This window comes from Aquila chrysaetos, chromosome 13 (assembly GCF_900496995.4).
Source record: "Aquila chrysaetos chrysaetos chromosome 13, bAquChr1.4, whole genome shotgun sequence".
NCBI classification, from domain to species: Eukaryota; Metazoa; Chordata; class Aves; order Accipitriformes; family Accipitridae; genus Aquila; species Aquila chrysaetos.
In genome coordinates, this window is record NC_044016.1 from 7,419,116 (window position 1) to 7,441,159 (window position 22,044).

General features: G+C 42.2%; 1 protein-coding gene across 4 annotated transcripts; it reads left to right on the top strand.

Moving 5' to 3' along the window:
• The first annotated feature begins 949 nt into the window (after nt 1–949).
• On the top strand, nt 950–21,731 carry HHIPL2 (HHIP like 2). 4 transcript variants are annotated; one of them, XM_041128447.1, is made up of 11 exons: nt 950–1,453; nt 1,534–1,802; nt 3,661–5,243; nt 10,863–11,515; nt 12,483–12,626; nt 12,981–13,312; nt 14,778–14,904; nt 15,285–15,430; nt 16,963–17,044; nt 20,168–20,250; nt 21,057–21,731. In XM_041128447.1, the coding sequence occupies exons 3-11, from the start codon at nt 4,821–4,823 to the stop codon at nt 21,431–21,433; spliced, it is 2,367 nt and encodes a 788-aa protein (XP_040984381.1). In that variant the 5' UTR covers nt 950–1,453; nt 1,534–1,802; nt 3,661–4,820; the 3' UTR covers nt 21,434–21,731. The 4 variants fall into 4 exon arrangements, with proteins under 4 accessions (XP_040984381.1, XP_040984382.1, XP_029891953.1 ...); XM_041128448.1 differs by having other exon boundaries at nt 950–1,802; nt 3,661–3,791; XM_030036093.2 differs by lacking the exons at nt 950–1,453; nt 1,534–1,802 and having other exon boundaries at nt 3,607–5,243.
• The last annotated feature ends 313 nt before the right edge of the window (nt 21,732–22,044 follow it).

Here is a 22,044-nt window from a genome sequence, read left to right on the forward strand (position 1 = left end):
AACCTGTAAAGGTTATGGAGCTTGCTGCTTATAACTGATCATTTCCTGAAATATATGGAAAATGGAGAGGCATGTGTCACACCTGTTGCATTATATGTTGAGAGGAATTATAGGTTGTGAAGATCTACTGCAGCTTGTTCAAATAGATGATGCACTTCAATGTATCCAAAAACAGTTTTTCCACATGTCATACTTACAGGTTGTGTGTCCAGTTCAGGGATTCTTTTCACATCTCTGGTAGGAGAGAGTGAAAGGTTGCTGTAGCTGCATGGCTAGAGAGGGAAGCTAGTGTTGCAGTGCTCTGAAAGAGCGAAGGTACAGAACTACTGAAAACTTCTCTACATGGTAGAAGAGACCTAGAATCTGTTTTCAGTCTTGCCTATGAGTTGAAATATGCAGTGTTGCTGTGTTTGGAAAGCAAATGTTAATGTGTTGTCACAAACTAGCATTCCAGTTTGCTTGAAAACAACAACAAAATGGTTTCCAAATACTACTTCTGTTTTAATAACAGGTCTGTAGAACTCTGCTGGATGAACTTCTTGAACTACCTCTGGGATTGAAATAAATATGTCTTTAATAGCATAGTGGTATATGGATAAGTACAGCTGTGCTTTTAAAAGCTGAGTGTTTATCTGGGATTTTGGTCTGGGTTAATATGGGTCTTCTGAAATGTGCCATGAGACATGTCTTAAACATAAAGTGAGCTACTTGCCATGACTGCATGTTTTATAAAAAAAAAAAAAAGCATGATTATTTGTCATTCCTGACCTGTGTGCTTGTTTAGTTCTGACTCCCTGAGAATGCTATTGCTTTGTTCTGTAATAGCCAAACTTTTTTGTTGGAGATCTTCAGCTGAGTTTTGACTATTTTAATTTAGATTGTGAAGTTTCAAAATACTGTTCCCCAGCATCCCGTGAGTGTCCCACACCCCTGGGAAGTAACCCCTCTTAGTCCGAAAGGTGATCCAGATTGTTGTTCCCAATGACTCCCCTTGATGGGTTTCATGCCTGGGCAGTGGTACTAAAGCTGTCCTGGAACAGCCCTGGGAGGCAACCAGGCAGGGTGTCCCTTCTCTGGAGTCCTTAATTTGGCTTCCTGCCTGCCATTGTGCCCCTCTGCTCCTCTGGACTTGTGAAGATGGACCTTTGCTGGGCTGGTGACTCTCCTGTGATGGGCCTGGGAGTATCCCAACAGGGTATTATTTGTGCTTCCCCCTTCCATTGTCCTCTGCATGCCCACAAAGGAGCACAGAGAGAGCTTTTATCGTATAGCCTAACACAAATAGTATAAAAATTGAATGCTAAAGCCCCTGCTGCTTGTTGAGAGCTTCTGTGTAACTTCCCTTCTGTCCCCTTAGCTGCCTGTGGGAGATGTGTATGCCTTGCAGCAGCTGAGGAACCATCTCTTTATTGAAGAAGAAATGTGAAACAAAGCAGCGGAGATTGTGGTGGAGGTGAGAAGAATGTGGGAAGGAAAATGAGAGGACAAAGAGGAGCTTGATGTCTTAGAAAAAATAATTCATTGTGCTCACAGCTTTCTCCTGTGACTTCTGGAAGCAGGATTGCTGCCAGGGATCATGTTCTCTACTGATGCTAGAACTACCATGCTGCAGTCAGCAAATAGAGGAACAGCACAGTCCCAGCTTTCACGTAACTATCACAAGCATTGCTCTCTCATGTCCTGCAAGAAACTTGATGTTTCCTGACACCATGGTACTTACACCTGAGACAAACCAGCAGATGACAAGTCCTGAGTGAAATTTCATGTGCAAATTATTCAGTGCATACTGTGTTTTCAAGCCTGTGAGTTGTACTTTGAATATGTTAACTCCTAGTAGATTGGAATATTCTGCTTTGGCTCTGAATTCTGTATTCTAGGTTTGGTTTTCTTACGAATTGTCCTCCTCATCCTGTGTGCAAAACTTGCATGAAACAAATAGCACAGCTTTTCTTTGCTGTTCTCCTTTATGCTGCGGCAAGGAACTTGTTCAGGGAATCCACATTTTCTGCACAGATCCAGTGTCTGTTGTCTTCCTGTTCCTTCTCTTATTCTGGTATTTTTAATACTAAAACCTAACATAATGATAACACAAAATTACAAAACACTTCAGCTCTACCCTCTGCTTTCCCTGTTGTTCCATTCATGTTTTTGATGCTCCTGCTTGTGCTTTCCTGTTTTAAGAATGTCCTTACTAAAGTTCAAGAAAAGCAAGCTAATGAAATGTCAGCTGCTTTTTAAAGCATGTCGACCCTGTGCGTTCTTACCCCCTTTCTTTTCTCCACCAAGTTCTCTGTATTTTGAGCAGCTGCCTCATTCTGGAAACTTCGGGAGGTCTTGCCTTAGCTTTCAGAGTAGCGTAAGGATATTGTCAGCACTAAACAAGTATGTACCTTACCCTTAGAGAAGTCCCTTCAGAATCAGAGGATTGATGTGTTGTGTACTGGTTCTGAATTTACAGTTCTTCGGTGTTTTCTGTAATTGGTGTTCTTATCTGTGATGGTAAATGGAAAGTTCTGCTCAGTCTTGTGTTGTTGCATTTAAAGAATGGCTGGAGGTGGTATATTGGCCAAAAAACCCAGACTGCCCACTGCAAGGAGTCATTGGGTAATGTGAGCAGCAAGCTCTGTGGGAGGTTACATGTTCTCTCCTTGCCCGAATGTGAGTAATGCTATTCTAGCTTTTCTGCCCTTGTCAGGGGCCAGCGAGGATTGTTCTTTCCTCCTGGCCTGAAATACCCAGTAATTGGGAAGTGCAGTTCTGCACATAGGTAAATATTCTGAATTTTTGTCTGCAAGTGGCATGTCCGTAGGAAAGGGAGAGAGGCGCTGAAGTTCTCTTAATGGTGGATAATGTTAGTTACCCCAAAGAGCTCAGTAATGCTAAAGGAATTAAAAGCATAGGGAACTCATAGTCTATAGTCTACTAATGAGTATGCAAATATCCTCACTTATCCTTGCTGTTTGTTGTGGTTTCAAAATAAGACAATTGCCAGGGGACACCAAAGTAATGCCTTAATTTCAGTGATTGTCTGCAATGTATGAGAGCAATAACTGAGATAAGCTGATACTTCAGCAGATTTAAAGACTTGGATTTAAAATGCTTTATCTCATGACAGTGCTGAATCTTGTGCTTGGCATGTTTCCAGTCCATTGAAGCCTAAGCAGAGAGGATTATTGACAGGCTGCTGGACAGTCAAGGTGCCACAAGTTAGAGCCACAGCAAAACAGATGAAGGTTAAAAACTCAGACGTTTTTTAAAACAACTATTTCCCAATAAAGACTCTGAGGAGGTCCATAATCTCAAGAGTATTCTCAGCTGTCATGTTACACTGGTGGTTGTATTGAGAAGCTAGGGCTGGGAGCTTTAACTTCTCCATGAGCTACATACAGATGGATCCTGAGAGTAAATTGTGATGTGTGGGGAGAGAGGGAAGAGTTTGGGATGAGTGGAGGTGTCCCTATATGTGAGATTATCCCTGCAGCTTCCCTTTCCATACTCTCTGCCTGCATCCCACGGAGGTAAAGCAGTAAGTAGGAAGCTGCTAGAAACAGCACAAAGGGTATCTGTGCATTAGCCGTAATAGTTCCTCCTAGGATTTGTGGGGAGGAGAGATATCTAATTGCTTTTTAATAATTGCTTTGTTTCTCACTGATGTTTCAGAAGCAATAGAACAGATCACAAAGCCTTGCTGTCTAATAAGCTCTGTTGTATGGAAATGTTTATTGAGTGGGTGTATGCTAAAGCCTCTTCCTAACAGCATCAGACTGGCTGATCACTCCTGCAGCTGCAAGGTAAAGCACGACTTACTCTTCTTCACTGGATCAGTTGGGCTCTCGGTGTGCTGCTGATCTTGAACCCATGCCTTGTGATGCATGCAGCACAGTGGTAATGCGTGGTCTGGTGTGTGTGGGTTTGTTGTGTTATGAGTAGTGATGTGTACATGAAAGGAAAACATTTGGTTTTGGTGAAGTGATAAAGGAGTTTGCTTGTGACTAAAGTGCTTTCAGTCTGCTTGTGGAAGAGGGGAGTTACGGAAGTGTAATTCTCAGACACACAGGCTCAGTACAATGTGTATAAACATGATACACCTGCACACACAGCTGATGCTGTACTTCACTAACTAGAGGGCTTGCTCATGCATTCTTCACCAGAAGGGAAAGTGGGCAAAAATCTCATGTATCTTTAAATCAGTTTAATGTCAACTGGGATGAAAACCACTAAAATAATTAGCTTAAGTACAGGGTTACCACAGCATATCACAGTTGACTTCAGGTTGTGCTGATGCCTTAAATGTGTGTTTTCTCCTTTACTCTTTCTGAATTTCTTCTCATTTTAACCCTGAATGTGTACCTGGATTTGTGGTTACAGCAATATCACTGTAAAACTCTTTGTCCTGAAATTATTTGTACCTATGGTTAACTGCTGCCTTAATTTGGTTCTATTTTATGACCTCTGTTCAGTCTTTATGAAACCAGACCCAAGTTTGGTGTATTTTAAAAGCTGAGTAAAATGGTATTTAGCAATCAAAAATTATTCACTTGTTTTGTAAATGGGGAGAGATTACCAGGTTCCATATATAGATATTATATTTCATATTTTTGCTATTCATATTACTTGGTGAAGGATTTCTCAGCCAATTTAAACTAAGATGTAGGTATTAGATTTGTGAGTGTTTCTAGGGGCATGAGAAATGTCCAGAGGGTAGGGTTCAGCTATGTGACGCATGAAATACCAAAGAGACAGCCCAGAGGGTTTCTCTCCTGCCAAGTAGTAAACTTCAGAGAGAAAAAGGGGGAGAGAATGTAAGCAAACCTGAGTGAATGCTAAGCTCTGTGGCTGTAATTAATAAAATGGAGAGGATGAATGAACCATACTATAAAGAAGTCCAGGATTTCTATATATCTGACCTCAAGAAACCTACACTGAAGGAAGTCAATATTTGGCCATGCAGTGGAAGGAGCAGCAGCAGCTCTGGAGTTTACTTTTCTTGCCCACATGTCTGTCTTTGCCTCTCCTTGTTGTGTCTGATAGGCGGTCTGCTGGGGCATCCTCAGTGTCTGGATTACAGGCCACCTTTCCAGCCCCCTTTTCACTTGGAGTTCTGCTCTGCCTATGAAAATTTTGGCTGCTGCGATCAGGAGAGAGACAACAGCATTGCAGCAAAATACTGGGACATCATGGATTATATTGATCCCCGGGGGCATAAGCTGTGTGGAACGTATATAAAAGATATCCTGTGTCAGGTAGGGCAGAAAAATAGTACCTGTATCCTGTGCTTTGGGCTGACTTGGGGGTCAACTGTGGTTCTGATAGCCTCTTACAGCTAGCTGTGTTGCTGTGAAAAGAGGCATGGGAGCAGGGGAAAAGTGGGCTGACAAGGGTAATGGTACCTAATCCTCAGCATGCATTTTGCAAAGTGCTTTGTGTAAGGTACATCACTTTGTGGTATCTGGCAATATATAGTGACGTTTGCTAGGAGTAATGATTTATGAAAGCATTGCCCAACATGGATGATGATTGGAATCCTGCTGGTCTGCTAATTTTCTCATAATGAAGGGAAGAGTTACAGATAATATTTTTCTGCTTGAACCTACTAGGTGCTGGATTACAAATTCTACAGGATCAAATTATACAGGAATTACCAGGCAAAGTGTTTAGATCCCTGGACTGCTGGACTGCATGAAGGATGTGTTTTGATTGTATTCCTGCTGAGGATGCTCCAAATGGTGTGGTTGTTAAAGTAGAACAAAATTTAATAGGCAGTGGTTTCACACAGCTGCTGCAATGTCCTGAGGCTTCAGTCATGCATTTCCATCAGTGCTATCTCCCTGCTGTCACCTGGCTCATGGAAACAGGCATTGTGCAGTAAGAAAAGACCAAAGGCACCGTTCTTCCTGAGCTCCCCTGCCTCCCTGTAATTAGAGGGCAGAACTGACCTACCTTTTTAACAACTGTTAGTCATGCAAAGCTGGACTTACTGCATGCCAAAACACAAAGCACCCAAAAGACACACTTAATCTTACTAAGAACATATAATACTCTTCTAGTTAATACTTTCTTAGCCCTAAAATATTATCTGTGTACCAAAATGTTTCCACTCTTTTTTGGATGCTGGCAAGACTCTGGCATCTCCTTGGGGCCGGTGGAATACCCCTTCAGCACCAGGGCTGAAAAAGGTAGCATCAGGGTTGTTTGTTCTTTTACAGTTGGTAAACCAGAAAAAGATCTGTTTACAGGTCCTAGCAGAACTACCAGTGTTGGTGTTACGAAGATTTTTTCTATGTGTTGCAGGTAGAAAAAAACACTATAAAAATTACTTTTGCTTCTTTGATTGCTCATTCTGCAGGGCATAATTTAATTTTGCATTTGTTATAAGTGTATTTTGTAGCAAACCCCACCACCACCCTTATATTGTCTTATAGATATTCAAAGTAATAAGCTATTACTCTTCTCATATCTTTTAGAGTAAGATTGCTGTTAAATCTTTGGGGAGGAGCTTGTGATTGTGTTGTGTTGCTCTTCCTGTTCAAATTGATGACAACCATGGAAATGAGGTTGGGTTCTCCGGCAAATATTATTTGGCTGTTGAATTAGTGGAGGAGCAAAGATCTACCAAATGTTTTTGCTTTAGTGATGTTGCTTTGCTGGATCAAATTGTTAATGATGATCTTGTGTGGAAGGGGTAGAAAACGATGATGTTTCCAGCCTACCACCTCTGCAGTATCCTGACAGTTTGTAGTCACTAACAGTGAAATGTTGACATGTACTTAGTGCCACATCAAATACAAAGAGACAGATGCATATATGTGATCAGGATGTAATTGTGCAAATTCTATTTCTGCTGTGTATGGTGGGACTTCAGATAAACTACTGCTGGTAACAAGTGCTTTTATTGATATTATTTGTATGGAACTTGGGACATAAAGATTATTCTCAGAAGCAATGGTAGACAAAATAATATTATTAGCTTTTGTCTTTTGACTAAAACAAATTCAGTGAAGAGGTGTAGGTGCTTATTGATAAACCTGAATTAGTAGCCGCTCTAATTTAGTGAGAACAGCGTTATCTCACATCTTTGGGGGAGATCAGAGTAGTAGTGATGTGTTGTAACAAAGCAGCGCATTCACTCAGGTATTCCTTCAGTGCCAAGACCAGCAGACAGTAAAAAAAAAATAGACAACTTCCCCCCGCCCCCCCTTCCTGGTGTGGTAGTGAGCAGTGCTGAGCATTACACAGAGGAAGCTGCTTTTGGCGACTGCAGCAGTCTCGCTGGTCCCGCAGAGCCCAAGAAGGATGCCATGGAGTGCACCTTACCTTGGCAGTAGAGCTGTGTGTTTAACAGATAGAAGATTAGAAGGGGATGTGTTCTGGTTCATGGATTTCCTGCTGTCACTCTAAACCAGATATGTTTCTCTTGCAAACTAATAGGCTAGAAGAGGCATCTAAAGCAACCTGGCTCTGCTGGTAGAGCTGCTTCAGTTTGCATCTGGCAAGATCTGGGTCTATTTTTGCTTGCTACACTTGTTCTAAGCATTTGTAGGTTTAGAGTCTGACCCTCAGCTGAGCTGTTCTAGGATTTAGCTTAAAAACTGAATATGAAACTGAAAGCTGCCTGTAATGTTTGTAAGGAGGTGTTCTGCAAGTTGCATGGCTATAAAAATTCCCTGGAAGCAAACCTTGCTATGTGTGCTAGTAACAGCTGTTTGGCTGATGGCTGAGAGGATGTTTCTCTATTCAGAAAACTACTACAGGAAAGGCTTAAACAAAAAGAGCCAATTAAGCCTTGTTCAAGTTGATTTGAAAACCATGATATTAGTATGGGATAGGAACTAGTGCAGGGAAAGCAATGTGCTTTTCAACCCAGTTTTAATCTGAGGCCTGACTTGATTGCTGAATGCACACTCTTTTTGCAGAAAAACTATTACAAAACAGCAAGCAGCATCAACTTGATCTTAGCAGCTTCTGCTTCTTCTGCTCTATAAAGTAGTGGGATTAATTGTGTTTTCATGCACGCTTGAGTGAAATGAAAGCAGACAACCAACAGTGACTGCAAGGCCACCTAATCCTGGGAGTTTACGTAGATCCTGAGGAAAGGCCTCCACCTTGTGTGTCTTGCTGGCTCTGTGTGCTGCAGGTGGTGTTTGCCAGGCACACACTGTATGGGAAGCCCAACAGCTGGGAAAGCATGGCAACTGCTCAGGGCTACGCTTATTAGGAGGATGAAATGTAGGAGACCCTTGCCAACCGCAGACTGTTGGCAGAACAGAATTGATGGAGCTCGGTGGCAGGCAGAATATGCCTTGTTTCAGAGGAAGCTGTTTTTTTCTTTTTCTTTTCAGATTGCTGGTCTGGGAGCTGGACTCTGTTCCCACTTATTGAGAGAAATTAGAAATGTTTTCAAAGGTGTTTATGAAGTAATCACTTCAGAACAGAGTTGAGAGGAGCTTTATACTGCAAATGACTTGTGCACAATTGAGGGGTGAGCCAGCTGCAGCTGCATGTTAGTGGGAATGAGGGAGCTTCGCAGGACTCAAAATGCCACACAGGTTAGGCTCTGTCTAATCTCCCCCACCTTTCCTTGGTGACACCTTATCAGGCTGTCTGTCACCTCTTCTTGTCTCCTAGTCACTTGAGATCAGCACCATATTTTGCAAAAACTGATATAACTAGAAACTCAATATATTCAGGGGTGTGTGAGTGTACACTGGTGAAAGCGGAGAGGATGAGCAATGATTAATGGACTCTAAGCATCAAGGGAGGAACATGCCAGCCAAGTGTTGAATCCCTGCACCAAAGCTGCTCGCCTTCAAGAAGGTGAGAACAGAAAGACACTTACCTGAAGCTTTGGTTTTTGGGGATGGCACTCAGGGTCTAATGGTGCCCTTCCTCATTCTGGGAAGACCTTAAACGTGGAAAAAATAGTGTGGTTCTGCCATCTAGGGCTGGGGTCAGGCTGCGTGGACAGGCATAGGGGACTTGGCTCCCCTTTGCAGGCTGGGGACGTCTGATTTGGGAAGAGGAGAGGGGTTCCTTACAGCTGCAATGCAAAAGCAACAGAAACCAGCTCATTCTGTGCAGCTTGATAAACAAATGGCAGCAATGAAAAGTGAGAAACTTTCTACACCATCCAAGAGTTGAAAGGGCTTTACTACTTTCAAGTCATACCTGTTCACAAGATGGCCAAAAGCCCTCAGGCTCTTCTGTGAGCAAAGGAAACAGTTTGCTATGCTAAGTTTGGAATGAGGGTCTGTAGCTTTCACATTAAATATCCTGGAAAGGCTGCTACTTGCATTAAAAAAAAAAAAAGTCAATGCTTGTATAACTGCCCCAGATTTGTTTAATGAATTGTTTAATGAAGCAAACTTGTTTAATGAGGCAGAAAAAATACTAATGTAGTAGTTCTTCATTCTTTGACTACATACTTACCTTCCTACATATGTGCCCAGTAAAAACTCTGGGTAGACTGTTTCAAGTTGCTGGCATGAAAACCAGTAAAATAATCTTTCTGTAGAATTTAGCTGCTTCTGTTTTAACTTCTGCAACTTTGTGCTGATTAAAATAGAGGTGGGATTTTAATGGAAATATTTTATAGATGTTCTGGCCCAGAATTTTTGCAAGATGAGTTTAAATTTAGGTACAAATTCAAACACAATGTCTGATTTTCAGTATTTAAGCTATATTTTGCACACCTAAAAACTTAATGATATTTGAAGCAACATAATTTTACATAGTAACACTTGAAAATGTTGCCTGAAGTATTTTTTTCCTGGAGATCGCATATAGTCTCAATGGTAGCTACATGAATTGCATAAAGTGATATTTACTTATTTGGATCAGTTTTAAATCTCAGCTATAGTCTGCTTCAGTGATATAATGCATGCAAGAACATAACTGAGGTTGTACAGCATCAGACCAAAGATTAATTTAGCCTGTTTATTTAACCAATATACATCTTTAGCACCTACAGTTTCTTCTGGTGGAGTTTGACCTCCTTTTTTAACCTGGCTCCTACTAGCTTTATCTGATGTTCCCTCATTTTTCTTCTGGGAGAAAGGGAGCCCCATCCATCATCTTGATGTCACTGGTAATATTCACAGACCTCTGTCAGGCTGTTACCCTATTCCAATCACCTCTCTGCAAGACTGCTCAGTCCCACCTTACCTAGCTGTTCTGTATATTTGACTGTCCTTGTGGCTCTTCACTGTCCTTTGACTGTCCTTGTGGATTTGTTCCCCATGTTGCTTTTGGGAAGGGGGACCAGAGCTGTGCACAGTGTTGAAGGTGTGAGTGAACCTGTACCTGTTTTGTTTTCTTTCTTTCGTAACACTTGATTAGACCTAGGTATCGGCTTAAGTGGCTTAAAGTAAAATCTTAAATGTATCTGGAAAAGGCAGTGATGCTGGCTGATGTGAAAGATGTGTCCAGATTTGGGACTGCTGGTCTGGAGAAGTCTGAAGTAGTGTTCTCCATAGTGCAAAGGGCTGCTGCAGTGAGGGAGTTAACATATTCTTCTCTCAACCTGTTAAGAACAGGTTACAAAGTACCTAGTTTAAAATGTAGCCTGTCACTTCCTTAAAACCCTCTAGTAGTGGAGAATCCACAGCCTCCATAGATGTACTTTTGTTTGGAATAATTTAGGTGCAGCTGATTGTGCTTTGGTAAAGGAAACTGCTACTGACCTCTGAATCCCCTTTGGCCATATTCTGAGTGAATTTCTACTATTCCACTTCAAAGATGAGTCATTATGTTCTCTGCCTTACTAATTTTTTCATCTTATTAACCTGTTTGTTTCCATGAAGGTGTCTTGACTTCTGGATGCATGTACACAGCCAGCCAGATATTTAGTTTCTTTTACTTTCTAGGAATGTTCTCCATATGCTGCACATCTCTATGATGCAGAAAACCCTCGGACACCTCTAAGAAACCTCCCAGGACTTTGTTTTGACTACTGTTCTGAGTTTCATTTCAACTGCTACTCCACCATCAGTCTGCTGACAAGTGATAAGCACATCCAAGAATGCTGCAAGACAAACAAGACGCGCTTTTGCAACCTCCTTCACCTACACGATGAGGACTACTGCTTCCCCAATGTGCTGAAGAACACAGCCCTCAACCGCAACCTGGGCTCGGTGGTGGAGGACCACAAAGGCTGCCTTCAGCTCTGTCTGACTGAGGTTGCCAATGGCCTGAGGAACCCGGTGCTCATGGTGCATGCGAATGACCGTACCCACCGCATGTTTGTAGCTGAGCAGGTGGGCGTGATCTGGGTCTACCTGCCTGATGGCAGCCGACTGGAGGAGCCTTTTCTGGATATTAGAAGCATAGTGCTGGCTACGCCGTGGATAGGGGATGAGAGGGGCTTTCTGGGGATGGCTTTCCACCCCAAGTACAAATACAATAGGAAGTTTTATATCTATTACTCATACATGGATAAGAACAGAGTGGAAAAGATCAGGATCAGTGAATTGAAGGTTTTGGCATCTGATGCCAACAAAGCTGATCCACGCTCGGAAAGGTAAAGTTCATGTTGAATGCTACCGTATGCCACGATGAGAAATGATTTTTCTCTGTCCCTGTCTGTCCTCCTTGTAGAACCTGCACATTCCCAGTCACCCTGGTTCAGGTGTGTGACTGGCCTGCTACGAAGCTACCAGAGACAGGTTGGCTCAAGGTCACACAGCATACTAGAAACACAACTGAAAAGAGGACCCAGCATCTAGGCTTTCAGGTCGTCTTCTCTCTCCCATCTTGTATTCTTGTCTTCTAAAGAGCAGTAATAACCTTAAGCCTACTGTGGAATTAACATCTGCCCTAAAAGTGTTTTGAACAGGGGTGCTTCACTACAATACTATACATTCATTTGATCTGACATGTGTGCACCTGCCCCATCCCCCTGCTAAGAAAAAAAGCTAATTCTCAGTTATGGAGAAGAATTTGTTAATAGTGGACTTATTTTCTCTAGAGTTTCACAATCACCATAAGATGCTTCTGAAGCCCTCAAATTCACCAACTGTTTTTCATATAAGAAAGCAGAACCCACCTGCCACAATCAAAGTTTAAAGGGCAACAAGTGTTCCCTGCAGAAGAGCACATAATGTATTTGCAGTTCTGTTTTCAGACGAGTTGTGATACCCCTGTGCTCGTGGTGGGTGAGCTGTGTAGCACAAGAGGTGTTAATGCAGTGCAGGCCAAAGCTGTAGTGCATGGGGCAGCCATAGTGCTGCATGGCTCATGGGGAACATGTTTCCTCAGGGGATGCAATGCTGAAAGGAGCTCTGCTGTAAGGTAGGTGGACAGCCTTATGCTGCAGGTCACAGAAAACAGGATGCAACTCAGCACCGTATTTGACAAAGCTGACAGGTCTGTACAGCTGGGAAATCTTGCTTTTTTCTGTAGAAGTGATGCAATATTTCTGCATCCTACCTGAATGTCCAGTCCTTCCCAGTAGCTACATCTGGACTTCCTTTTTTTTTTTTTTAAAGGAATCTTCTGGAGCTTGAGGAACCAGCTGCAAATCATAACGGTGGGCAGCTGCTCTTCAGTGTGGATGGCTATATGTATCTATTCACAGGGGATGGAGGGAAAGCTGGAGACCCTTTTGGAAAATTTGGGAATGCTCAGAACAAGTAAGTAGGAGGGCAGGTGAAAGCTTTGAGCTTGTTCACCAAGATACAAGGTTTGGAAATGAGACAATGTGGGAGAATAAAGTAAGAGTGCTTCCTGAAAGTGTTTGTGCATCTGTAAGTCTGTCTGCGGTATTTCAAAAATTAAAATTTTACATTTTGAAAACTGAGGGAACCCAAGTAGATTAGAGAGGGGAGAGTCTTCTGTGACTTGAACAGGTTGCAAGGCATACCAGCCACTGGCTTATTTCTTTTGGGCAGATAACTTTTCCTTTGGAAAGGGGAAAGAGAAAGAGAATTGTCTGTGTTTTCAGTTGGGTCTCATGCTGGGGTTTCTTTTTCTGTCATCCTCTATAGGAGTACTTTGTTGGGGAAAGTCTTGAGGATTGATGTGGATGGAAAAAGCCCTGATGGAAAGCCTTATCGCATCCCTCCTGATAATCCATTTGTGTCTGATCCCAAGGCCCGCCCTGAGGTTTATGCTTATGGGGTCAGGAATATGTGGCGCTGTGCAGTTGACAGAGGGGACCCTGTCACGAAAAAGGGAAGAGGGAGGATATTCTGTGGGGATGTTGGGCAGAACAGGTTTGAAGAAATCGACATCATTGTTAAAGGAAGGAACTACGGCTGGAGAGCAAAGGAGGGATTTGAATGCTATGACACAAAGCTTTGCCACAATTCCTCTTTGGGTAAGGAATAAGTTTCTTATAGAAGATTACTTTATTATACATGTGTATCCAGTTGACTATAGCACCAGTTTTCCAGTGAAGCTAAATAATCCAGTGTTGTGTGTTAAATGGAGATTGTTTACTTCTTAAGAACAGAAATCCCTTCTCCACAGACCTGCAGTGTTGGTATGAAATGATGCCCTGCTTATTCAGGGAATTCCCTGCCATGCACTGCACTGGGCAAGGTGTTTAGGGTCAAAGCCTATGCCTTTTGCAGACAGACAGAGTTTTCCCAGTGAAGTCAGGAAGGTAATGGATTGGGTTTAAGTAGAAAAGCAATATTGTGTTTTCTTCAGAAGCTCTGAGCCATGGCTATGGCTAAGGAGAATAGACCAGGCTGATGCTGAGACCCTGAACAAATCTTGTGGAAGAGGCAGCGTGTCCTGAGCAAGCAGGATGCTGCAACAGAACACCCAAAAGCTGTGCTCTGGGTCTGACTGTGGGTGTGATGGACAAACTCACTTGCTGCCTTTAAAAAAGAGTAGATATTGGTGGTCTTTGTAAAGTTCTTTGGAAAGTATGGGAGAAGAACTGGGTATTATTATAATGTTCCTTAAGCTGTTGGAAGAAAGCACCTGGTCTCAAGCTCACGTAGATGTTTCTGAAACATTTGTATGAGCAGGCAAGTGTGGAGTATGTGTTATCAACATTTCTCCTCTGCTATGCTGGTACCCGCATGGCTCAAGTATTTTATTTGTTTGTTTGTTTTTTAATGGCCTGATGGTCAATTGACAACAAAACTGAGTTAGATTTTGCTGTTAATCTATGGTTTTTAATGAACTGCATTTGTGATCTTTATCCTTATTGCTAAAGACTAAAGACAAGCTACTTGATGCAGGGGAAAAAAGTGAGGACAAGACTAAAATTCTGTGGGATCTGATATTCAACCCGAGAAAGGGCTGAGTTCAATTTTAACATTGCCAGAGGCAAAGCCTTTATAAGTCTCATGACATTAAATGGAGGTAGCACACTTACGCATGTTCTGTGCTGAGAATGTCAGCAAACCTATGGAGATGTTGAGTTAACTTGCAATTGTTTGATCTTATTCCCTTCTCTAAAAATACTGGAATTTGTAAAGACAATCCCCGCTAAAATGATTGATGCAATCACAAACCTGTAAGATAATACTTCCTGCAGGCTGATACCTTTCTGCATTGCTCGCTTGATGCAGAGAATCTTGGTCCTATGTGTTATGGAAGATCGTAATGACTAAGCCTTGATAAGCAACTACACAGAGCCCTCTTTAAAGCCCCTGGGTCTGTTCTGGAGTAAATTACTGAATTCCCACTGAAATTTAACTATGCTGTTTGTTCAACTGTACTGGTCCTTCTAGTCACTTTTGTGCTTGCCAGTGTCATTGAGCGATCACTTTTTGATGCTCTCTGGATGTAAACTTTCTCACTTTTTAATTCTTCTGTGTTTACAGATGACATTCTTCCAATATTTGCATACGGCCGCAACGTGGGGAAGTCAGTCACTGGAGGTTATGTATACAGAGGATGTGAATCGCCCAACTTGAACGGCCTTTATATTTTTGGTGATTTCATGAACGGGTGAGACTAATTTTTTTTCTCTGCAGCTCCCTTTCTGTACCCATATTTGCCTTATGTGGGGAAATAAGCATATCGGAGCATTCCCAAACCTTTTGAGCTAGAGTAAATGAGAATCTCAGATGTCTGTATATTAGATTAAGTGCTCTGTTTGACTGCTGTAACAACATTTTGGTTGGAACGTACACTTCCTCCAATTTAGAGTCCTTAGGATATGTTTGTTTTTGTTCAGGTCTATTTTTCCAAAAGACAACCATTAAAGCCAGTCAACAGTCGGGGTCCTCACTGACTTTTTTTTTCTTTTTTTTTAGTAATGCATGATTTTGACAGGAACTAATCTTGATAATGGAAACATAAAACACAGGGTTTTATTTTTCATCTAGTCGACTTATGGCTTTACAGGAAGATAAGAAGACAAATAAATGGAAGAAGCAAGATATCTGCATTGGCAGCACAAGAGCTTGTGCTTTCCCTGGAATGATCAGTTCTTACAGCAAATTCATCATCTCATTTGCTGAGGATGAAGCAGGTGGGTATCATGTTAGCCATACCTTTATTGGAAACTGTACTGTCGGTTCTGTATTGTAGGGCAAATGTGTAAAATCATGTTGCTTCTCACGATACTAGAGAGCGGGCACTGCGAAACAGGTTTGTGGCTATCTCAGCATGGCAGGTAGGGTTGGTATGTGGTTCAGAGAGGTCTCCTGCCCTGTGAGGCTATTGCAGATGGGCTTGATGGAGAGCTCAGGAGACAGAGTCTCAGGTGAATTTGCAGTCTGAACGCTCCAGGTTCTCTAAGGAGTTTGAACTCCTGTTTGTTTCAGCATTCCCCTGTCCTTTTGTTGTCATTTGTTTATACTGTTTCATTAATGAAAAGATTATATCAATGCGGTTTGTTCTTTCATTGTAACAGCTCATTCTTGCTTGAGTTCTTACCGATTATCTGAATTTCCCCCACTTCATTAGTATAAATTCCTCAGTCTTATTCACAACAGCACTTCACACTGTGAATTATAGACCAAGGCTTTATTGGGGATAAGGAGAGCCACTCATTTTAAAATTTAGTGGAAATGTCTCAGTGCATAGGATTATTGCTATGGTCACAAAGACCAGATCTCTCACCAAGGTGAAAGTACTAATGCATACTTTATTCACTTTTGTACAGTCTCCTGACAGAGAGCTATGTAATACAAAAAGTGGTTGCAAGTTTTTTGAGAACACAGATGTGTTTTAGTGAGCTCTGATGCTTCATGATTCAGCAGAAAAGAGATTTGCTTGTAATGAAAAGATCCTAGACCACCTGGCTACCATATTCTGTCAAAGATGCAGGGATATGCAGGCTTTGTTGTGAAATGTCTACAATTTTTAACTGTTCTAACATGTGGAATGAGTGGATGTTAAATGTCTCTTCTATTGGTTGTTCTTTTAGAAACCAATATGGTGTTATGTAATTTGAAAGACAACAGTTTTGCCTCTTGCAAGCTACTATAATTTGCCTGAGTATTGTTCTAGTGGGTGCTGAAGAGAAGGCATGAGGAGTAGTTGCTCTCCTCAGCAACCACACAAGAATAAGAAGCTTCTGTCTTCTATGGATTAGCCAATTTAGCTCTGGCTGGATGTTTTTGGTACGACTATGAGATGGCTAAATATTTGTTGTGTGGTCTTCCCTTCTATTTGTAGCTTCTGGCTTCTGCTTTGGTACAAACAAGTTTAAAAAATACACATTTATACAGATGGAAGTAAACTTTTGGAGGGACACTGACACGAGGTAATGACAGTCCTGCTCAGGCACTGCGCTCGACTGAGAGCTGCTGGTTCTGTGTGGAACCCTGCTGCAACCAAGAGATCATTTGGTGTCCCTGGAAGTCCACCTGCACAGGCCAGGGTGAGACCAAAGCCCGCTTCTTGGAAGTAAGACACCACTGAGGGAGTAACTGAAGGGGTTTTCTTTTCTGAGCATGTGAATTAGTGAAGAGCCAGGAAAGACAGGGAAATGTAGAACTGGGATTCAGCTTAGGCACTTGAATCTAACACTGGTTTTCTTTTTTCACTTTCATCTAGGTGAGCTGTATTTTATGTCTACTTCTTATCCCAGTGCCTATGCACCACATGGATCACTATACAAGTTTATTGATCCTGCAAGGTTAGTAATTAAAGATGTTTTTCCATGCTAAATTCTTCTGTAATCACCACATATTCTCCAGCTATCACAGCAGACAGAATGCTAAGTACTACTGATACTAATCTCACTGATCTCTCTCCACACCCAGTACTTGCTTTTTGTTCACCCACCATACATCTGGTGCACCTTTAATCAGTTTTAGCAAATTTATTCTTCACTCATCATATCTGTGCACCCAGAAATAGACAGAGTTCAGATACCTTAAAGGTCTGGGACAGTAAGGATCAAAATAATGTCTCCTTGGCTGCATATTTGAAGTATAGCACTGTGGTGTTTAAAAAATAACAGTCCATATCGTTCAGGGTCATGACATCAAATATCTGCGATACACTTTCATATAAATAAATAAATTGCAGTCCACAGTTTAGTTTTCTTCACAAAGAACAGTGAATCCTGGTGGTTTGTGCAGTATTCAAATAATAATTAGAGCCTGAACCTGAGTTTGTCCAAGCAAAATGTTTTTTCCCCATTAAGCAGTTATCCCTGTTAAAGTCTAGTTTTACAATAATAAGCATGCTTATGTAACTTTTCCCCCTCCCAAGCTTTTGGATCTTGCTAAAAAGCATTAAATGAGTTACAAATCACCCTGTAAAGTAGATACAGTTCTAAGGCATCTGTGCTGTTGCTGAGATCTTGGACACTAACAAAATGAAGAAAACAAGTTATGTTTTCTTGGGGAGTTAAATCCAAAGCTAGATCGCTAACTCAAGCTCTGTACCAAGGTGATGGGAATAAGAACTTGAGTCTTTTACTTGCTATAACTACTTGAGGGGACTCCTGCCTTTAACAGCTTATCTGCCAGGAAGCTTTTGAACTGCATTAACTGTGGCTGACCAAAATGTAACACTTAAAAAAAATAAAAATAATTTAAAAAAAATTTGTGAGCTAGCATAAACATTGAGAGCTTGAGCATGCTCTATTTCACGAAAAAGCCCTGCAGTCCCAATGCCACTCCTTAATGCATCACGAAGACTATCAGGATGATAAATCCTCTCCTCTTTCCCACTGTAAAGGGAGAAATGCAGCTTTCTGTTTCACAAGCAGCCTGCGGGAGCCTTTCCAGGAGGTTGCCTGCTCTGAGGACTGGTGTGCAGTAATGCACCATATTATGATGACTCCATGGGGGGCAGCAAGTCCCTGCCAGGAGTGCAATGGTTTCACTGCTCAGAAGAGCTTTCTGGAAAGAAGCCAGCTCTTCCCTGTGTTTTTGGAGCTTCATATCCATCACTTCTAGAGCAGGACCAGGCACTTAGTCCCTTGGCTCTTCGGAATTTATTCTTGTATTTTCTGGTTCCCCTTATTTACCTTAGCCTGGAGGCTGCTCTGCTCAGCTTTGCTCTTGTCTGTTTGCTTAAGCACTTTGCATACCCCGGACAAGTTTGCAAAGCACTGACTGCTCCTCCGGAGGCTGAGCTTGCTTGGCCCTGCAGCAGAGACTCTTAACACCTCTAGATCCCAGGTTGTACTCTGGCCTCTTCCTGATTGTATCATGAGTGGAGATTTGTCCTTTCTCCTCTGCATTTTAATGCTGTCTATAGGATTCTTTGGTTTCTGTCTCACTGTGAGTGGTGGCTGGGATAACTAGCTCTCTGATGGGTGCAGTCCCAGTCTGTGCAGCCCAGACGCTCCCTGCTTCCTGCACTTCAGCAAGCTCGCTGGCAAGGGCAGCAAGCTGCAAAAACGCCTGCTTCAAGCTGTTGGCAGGGCCACTGCCATCTACCTGACGGCAAACCTCCCAGGAAAACCGAGGGCAGCAGTGCCCCATGTACCCACTTCAGCTTGCCTCTCCAGCAGTGCTCTTGGAGACAGCAGAGTGGCTGGTGTGCCTCTGCCTGGATTGGCACCAAATCCCCTCAGTCAGGAGTGGAGGGACGAGGTGTTAAAAGGTGCTTTAAAAGATTGGGGGGGAAGGGGGACGGACCCCCCCCCCCCCAAAAAAAAAAACCCAACCAAAACACAAGCAATGCCAACAACCCTGCTTTAGTAACTTTTTTTTTTTTTAATTGGAATGGCATGGAATAAGCACTTGGCTGTTGCCCCTGTCTGAAGGAGAATGCTAATAACAAGAAAATGTGATGCCTTAGGTTATGCTTTGCTCTGCTCCGTGCTGTCAAGCATGCCAAATTGGAAGAGCCTGTTCTTATTTGTCCTACAGCAGTTCCCTTGGTGGGTAACAGAAAACGCAGGTCTGTTGCTCTTCTTTGTACCCACCTTCCTGTCATTTAACATGTGACAGCTTTACCTCTGGGAAAATGTGCTTTTTGGGGTTTTTTTTGGATGCTTTGGTACTGTGGGAAGTTGTCAGGGAGCGGCAGGAGAGGATTGCAGATACATTTTCTTTGTTGTTGTTGCTTCCTCCCTCCTTGCCTGTTCCTTTCCTTTCTCACCCCTCTTGCTGCAGCACTACGTGTCTGAAGCAGCACTCTTTGAATGTCACACTAACTTTTGTGGGGCTGTGTGGGAGTATTCTGCTGCATGTACAGAGAACCTTATACTGCACCATGAGTGAGTGGAAAGTGCTGTCGCTGACAAACCTTATGCGCATGAATGAGACTCCTCCACTTCAAGGTGGGATGCATGAGCCAATATTGTGAGGACAACCCAAAGTGACTGATAGTCTAAAGTTCAACAAATGCATCCACCAGGCTTCTAAAACCAGCACTGTGCTGTGCCTTTAGCAGCAGGACATGTAGCTGAACATGCCTAATCAGCATCCTTGAATTTAGTGGTGGGCTACAAGTTCACGCAGGCAGGCCAGCATCCCACACACAAACAAACCAGCTATTGATATTGGATAAAGACAGTCCAAACAGCCTGATGGCAGAAAGTTGACCAGAAAGAAGGGCGGTAGAAGAGAAGCTGCAGCCTTCCAGCTGCTATTGCTATTCAGACAGGGATTTTATGGCTTGTAGCCCTGAGTTAGGCTCTTAAATTCCACCTACATTGCACTCTAGATGCCTAAAGTGCTTTCATGCCTCTTCCAGCAGAGGCAAATGACAACAGGGTATTGATGTGTGCCTCTCAAATAAATAAACCTCCTTAACAATCTCTGAGATATCTGCATATCACTTTCTGTTTTTCAAGGAGAGCTCCACCAGGGAAGTGTAAATACAAGCCTGTTCCAGTGAAAACAAAGAGTAAATGGATACCATTTGTTCCACGTGCAAGTAAGTCGTTAGGCTTTAATTTTACTGAGAAGCAAAACATATAACCATCTTACAGGCACGTGATTGAAATCTTCAGTAGTCTTAAAAACTAAAGCATTGAGCAGGAGCAATCCTGAAGTTAGTTTATCATATTTAATGTGTGCTTCTGTCATCTAATAGGTGCCATGCCTTTTCTTAATCCCAGTCTCTGATTTTTTTTTTTTTTTCCCTAAGAGTTGCCAAGTAATAGTGTAAATGGGCATCACAAGGGAACTGATGGTTTTGATTCAGGTATTGGATTTGGTCTGGGAAGTCCTGAGCACCTGTCCTTGGCTCTGTGACAAGCTCCTTGAGTCAAATAATCCCCTCTCTGTAAATCTAGGGGAGTCAATCTTCCTTTCTCCCGGCCTTTTTCTGTCCTATGTCCCATGCAACTAGGGCAGGGGTTACATCTTATTATTGAGCAGAAACAGTGTTTAGCAAGTTGAGGTTATCTTGTCTGGGATTTCCACATATTAGTATAACATGAAAAATTCATATTGTTAAGTCTGCCAAAGAAGTGTGCAAGCTTTCATCATATTCTGTCTCAACTTATTTTCCTTAAACATACATTCATCATTTCTAAAACTAAACAAATTTTATTTCCAAGAAACCCAAGGCTCTTTTGATGGAAGGAAAGAGGTTTACAAAGTGTGTACTACTTCTTTCAGAATGTCAGCTATTTTTCTTAACTGTAACTCTAATAAGGGTTTATATCAATCGTATCTCTGAATTAGCCTTTTGCCTTAAAGCAGGGATGCTGAACCGTGTTAATTACTTTTCCTCAGAGACTGTCCTTGAGCTGCTTAACGAACCTTCAACAACCAAGCCTCTGAAAAAATCTTCTACTTCCACTGCAGCCATCCCAACAGTTTCTTCTAGGAAAGCTAAGAAGACCCCATCCACCAAAATAAAAGCATCAACAGTGAAACCAGCTCCATCTGGTAAAAAGAGACAGAAAATCAAAGCTGAGGCTAAACCTCACAAGCCAAAGCAGGAAGAGAAGGTTGCACACATTTCCAGAACTACACCAGCACCATCTTTGCCAAAAAAGAAGAGCTTCCACCTAACCAGAACCAAGAAGCTTCTTCCAAAGAAAGCAGCACTAGCTAAGGAAAAACTGGAGAAGAAGAGGAATGAGAGTAGATTAAGCAGCAGCTCTTGAAGCTCAGTGATGTCCTAGAAAAAGCAAGTCACTTATAAGATGGTGAAACAGATGTTGTGAATAATGACCAAATAAGAGAATCAGCTCACTTGTTATGCCAGTGCTCCTAGGTATGCCTCCATTACTGTCAGTGTTAGCAGTTTCTATGTATGTTCTATTAAACCTTAACAGCACCAGTCTCGTTTTCTTTGCAAATCCTGCTGTGATGTCCTTTTCTGACACAAGTAGTTATGGGAGTCTCTGATGGACATTCACTGGTAAGATTTGGCTGTGTATGACTGTCTAATAAATCCAAGTGCATCCAACTTTCAGGACCCACATCTAACAATATGAAATAGACCTGTCCCTCCCACCCCCCCTTAACTGAAATGCAGTGAAAAGTATATTGTAAGAGTAGTTGTCTTTCAGACAATGAAATTAGATTTATTTTTTTTTAAGCAATATTTTTTCATGGTATGGATCACGATCACCTGCAGGTTCCAAAGGATTCAGTAAGGGCTGGAAATGTTCAGCAAACCTTAAAATCAAAGCAACAGAAACCAAGCAACCCTCAAACATCTTAGTTACAGCTGAGCAATTGGCTTGAACCATCTTTGGCTCCTAACTCAACA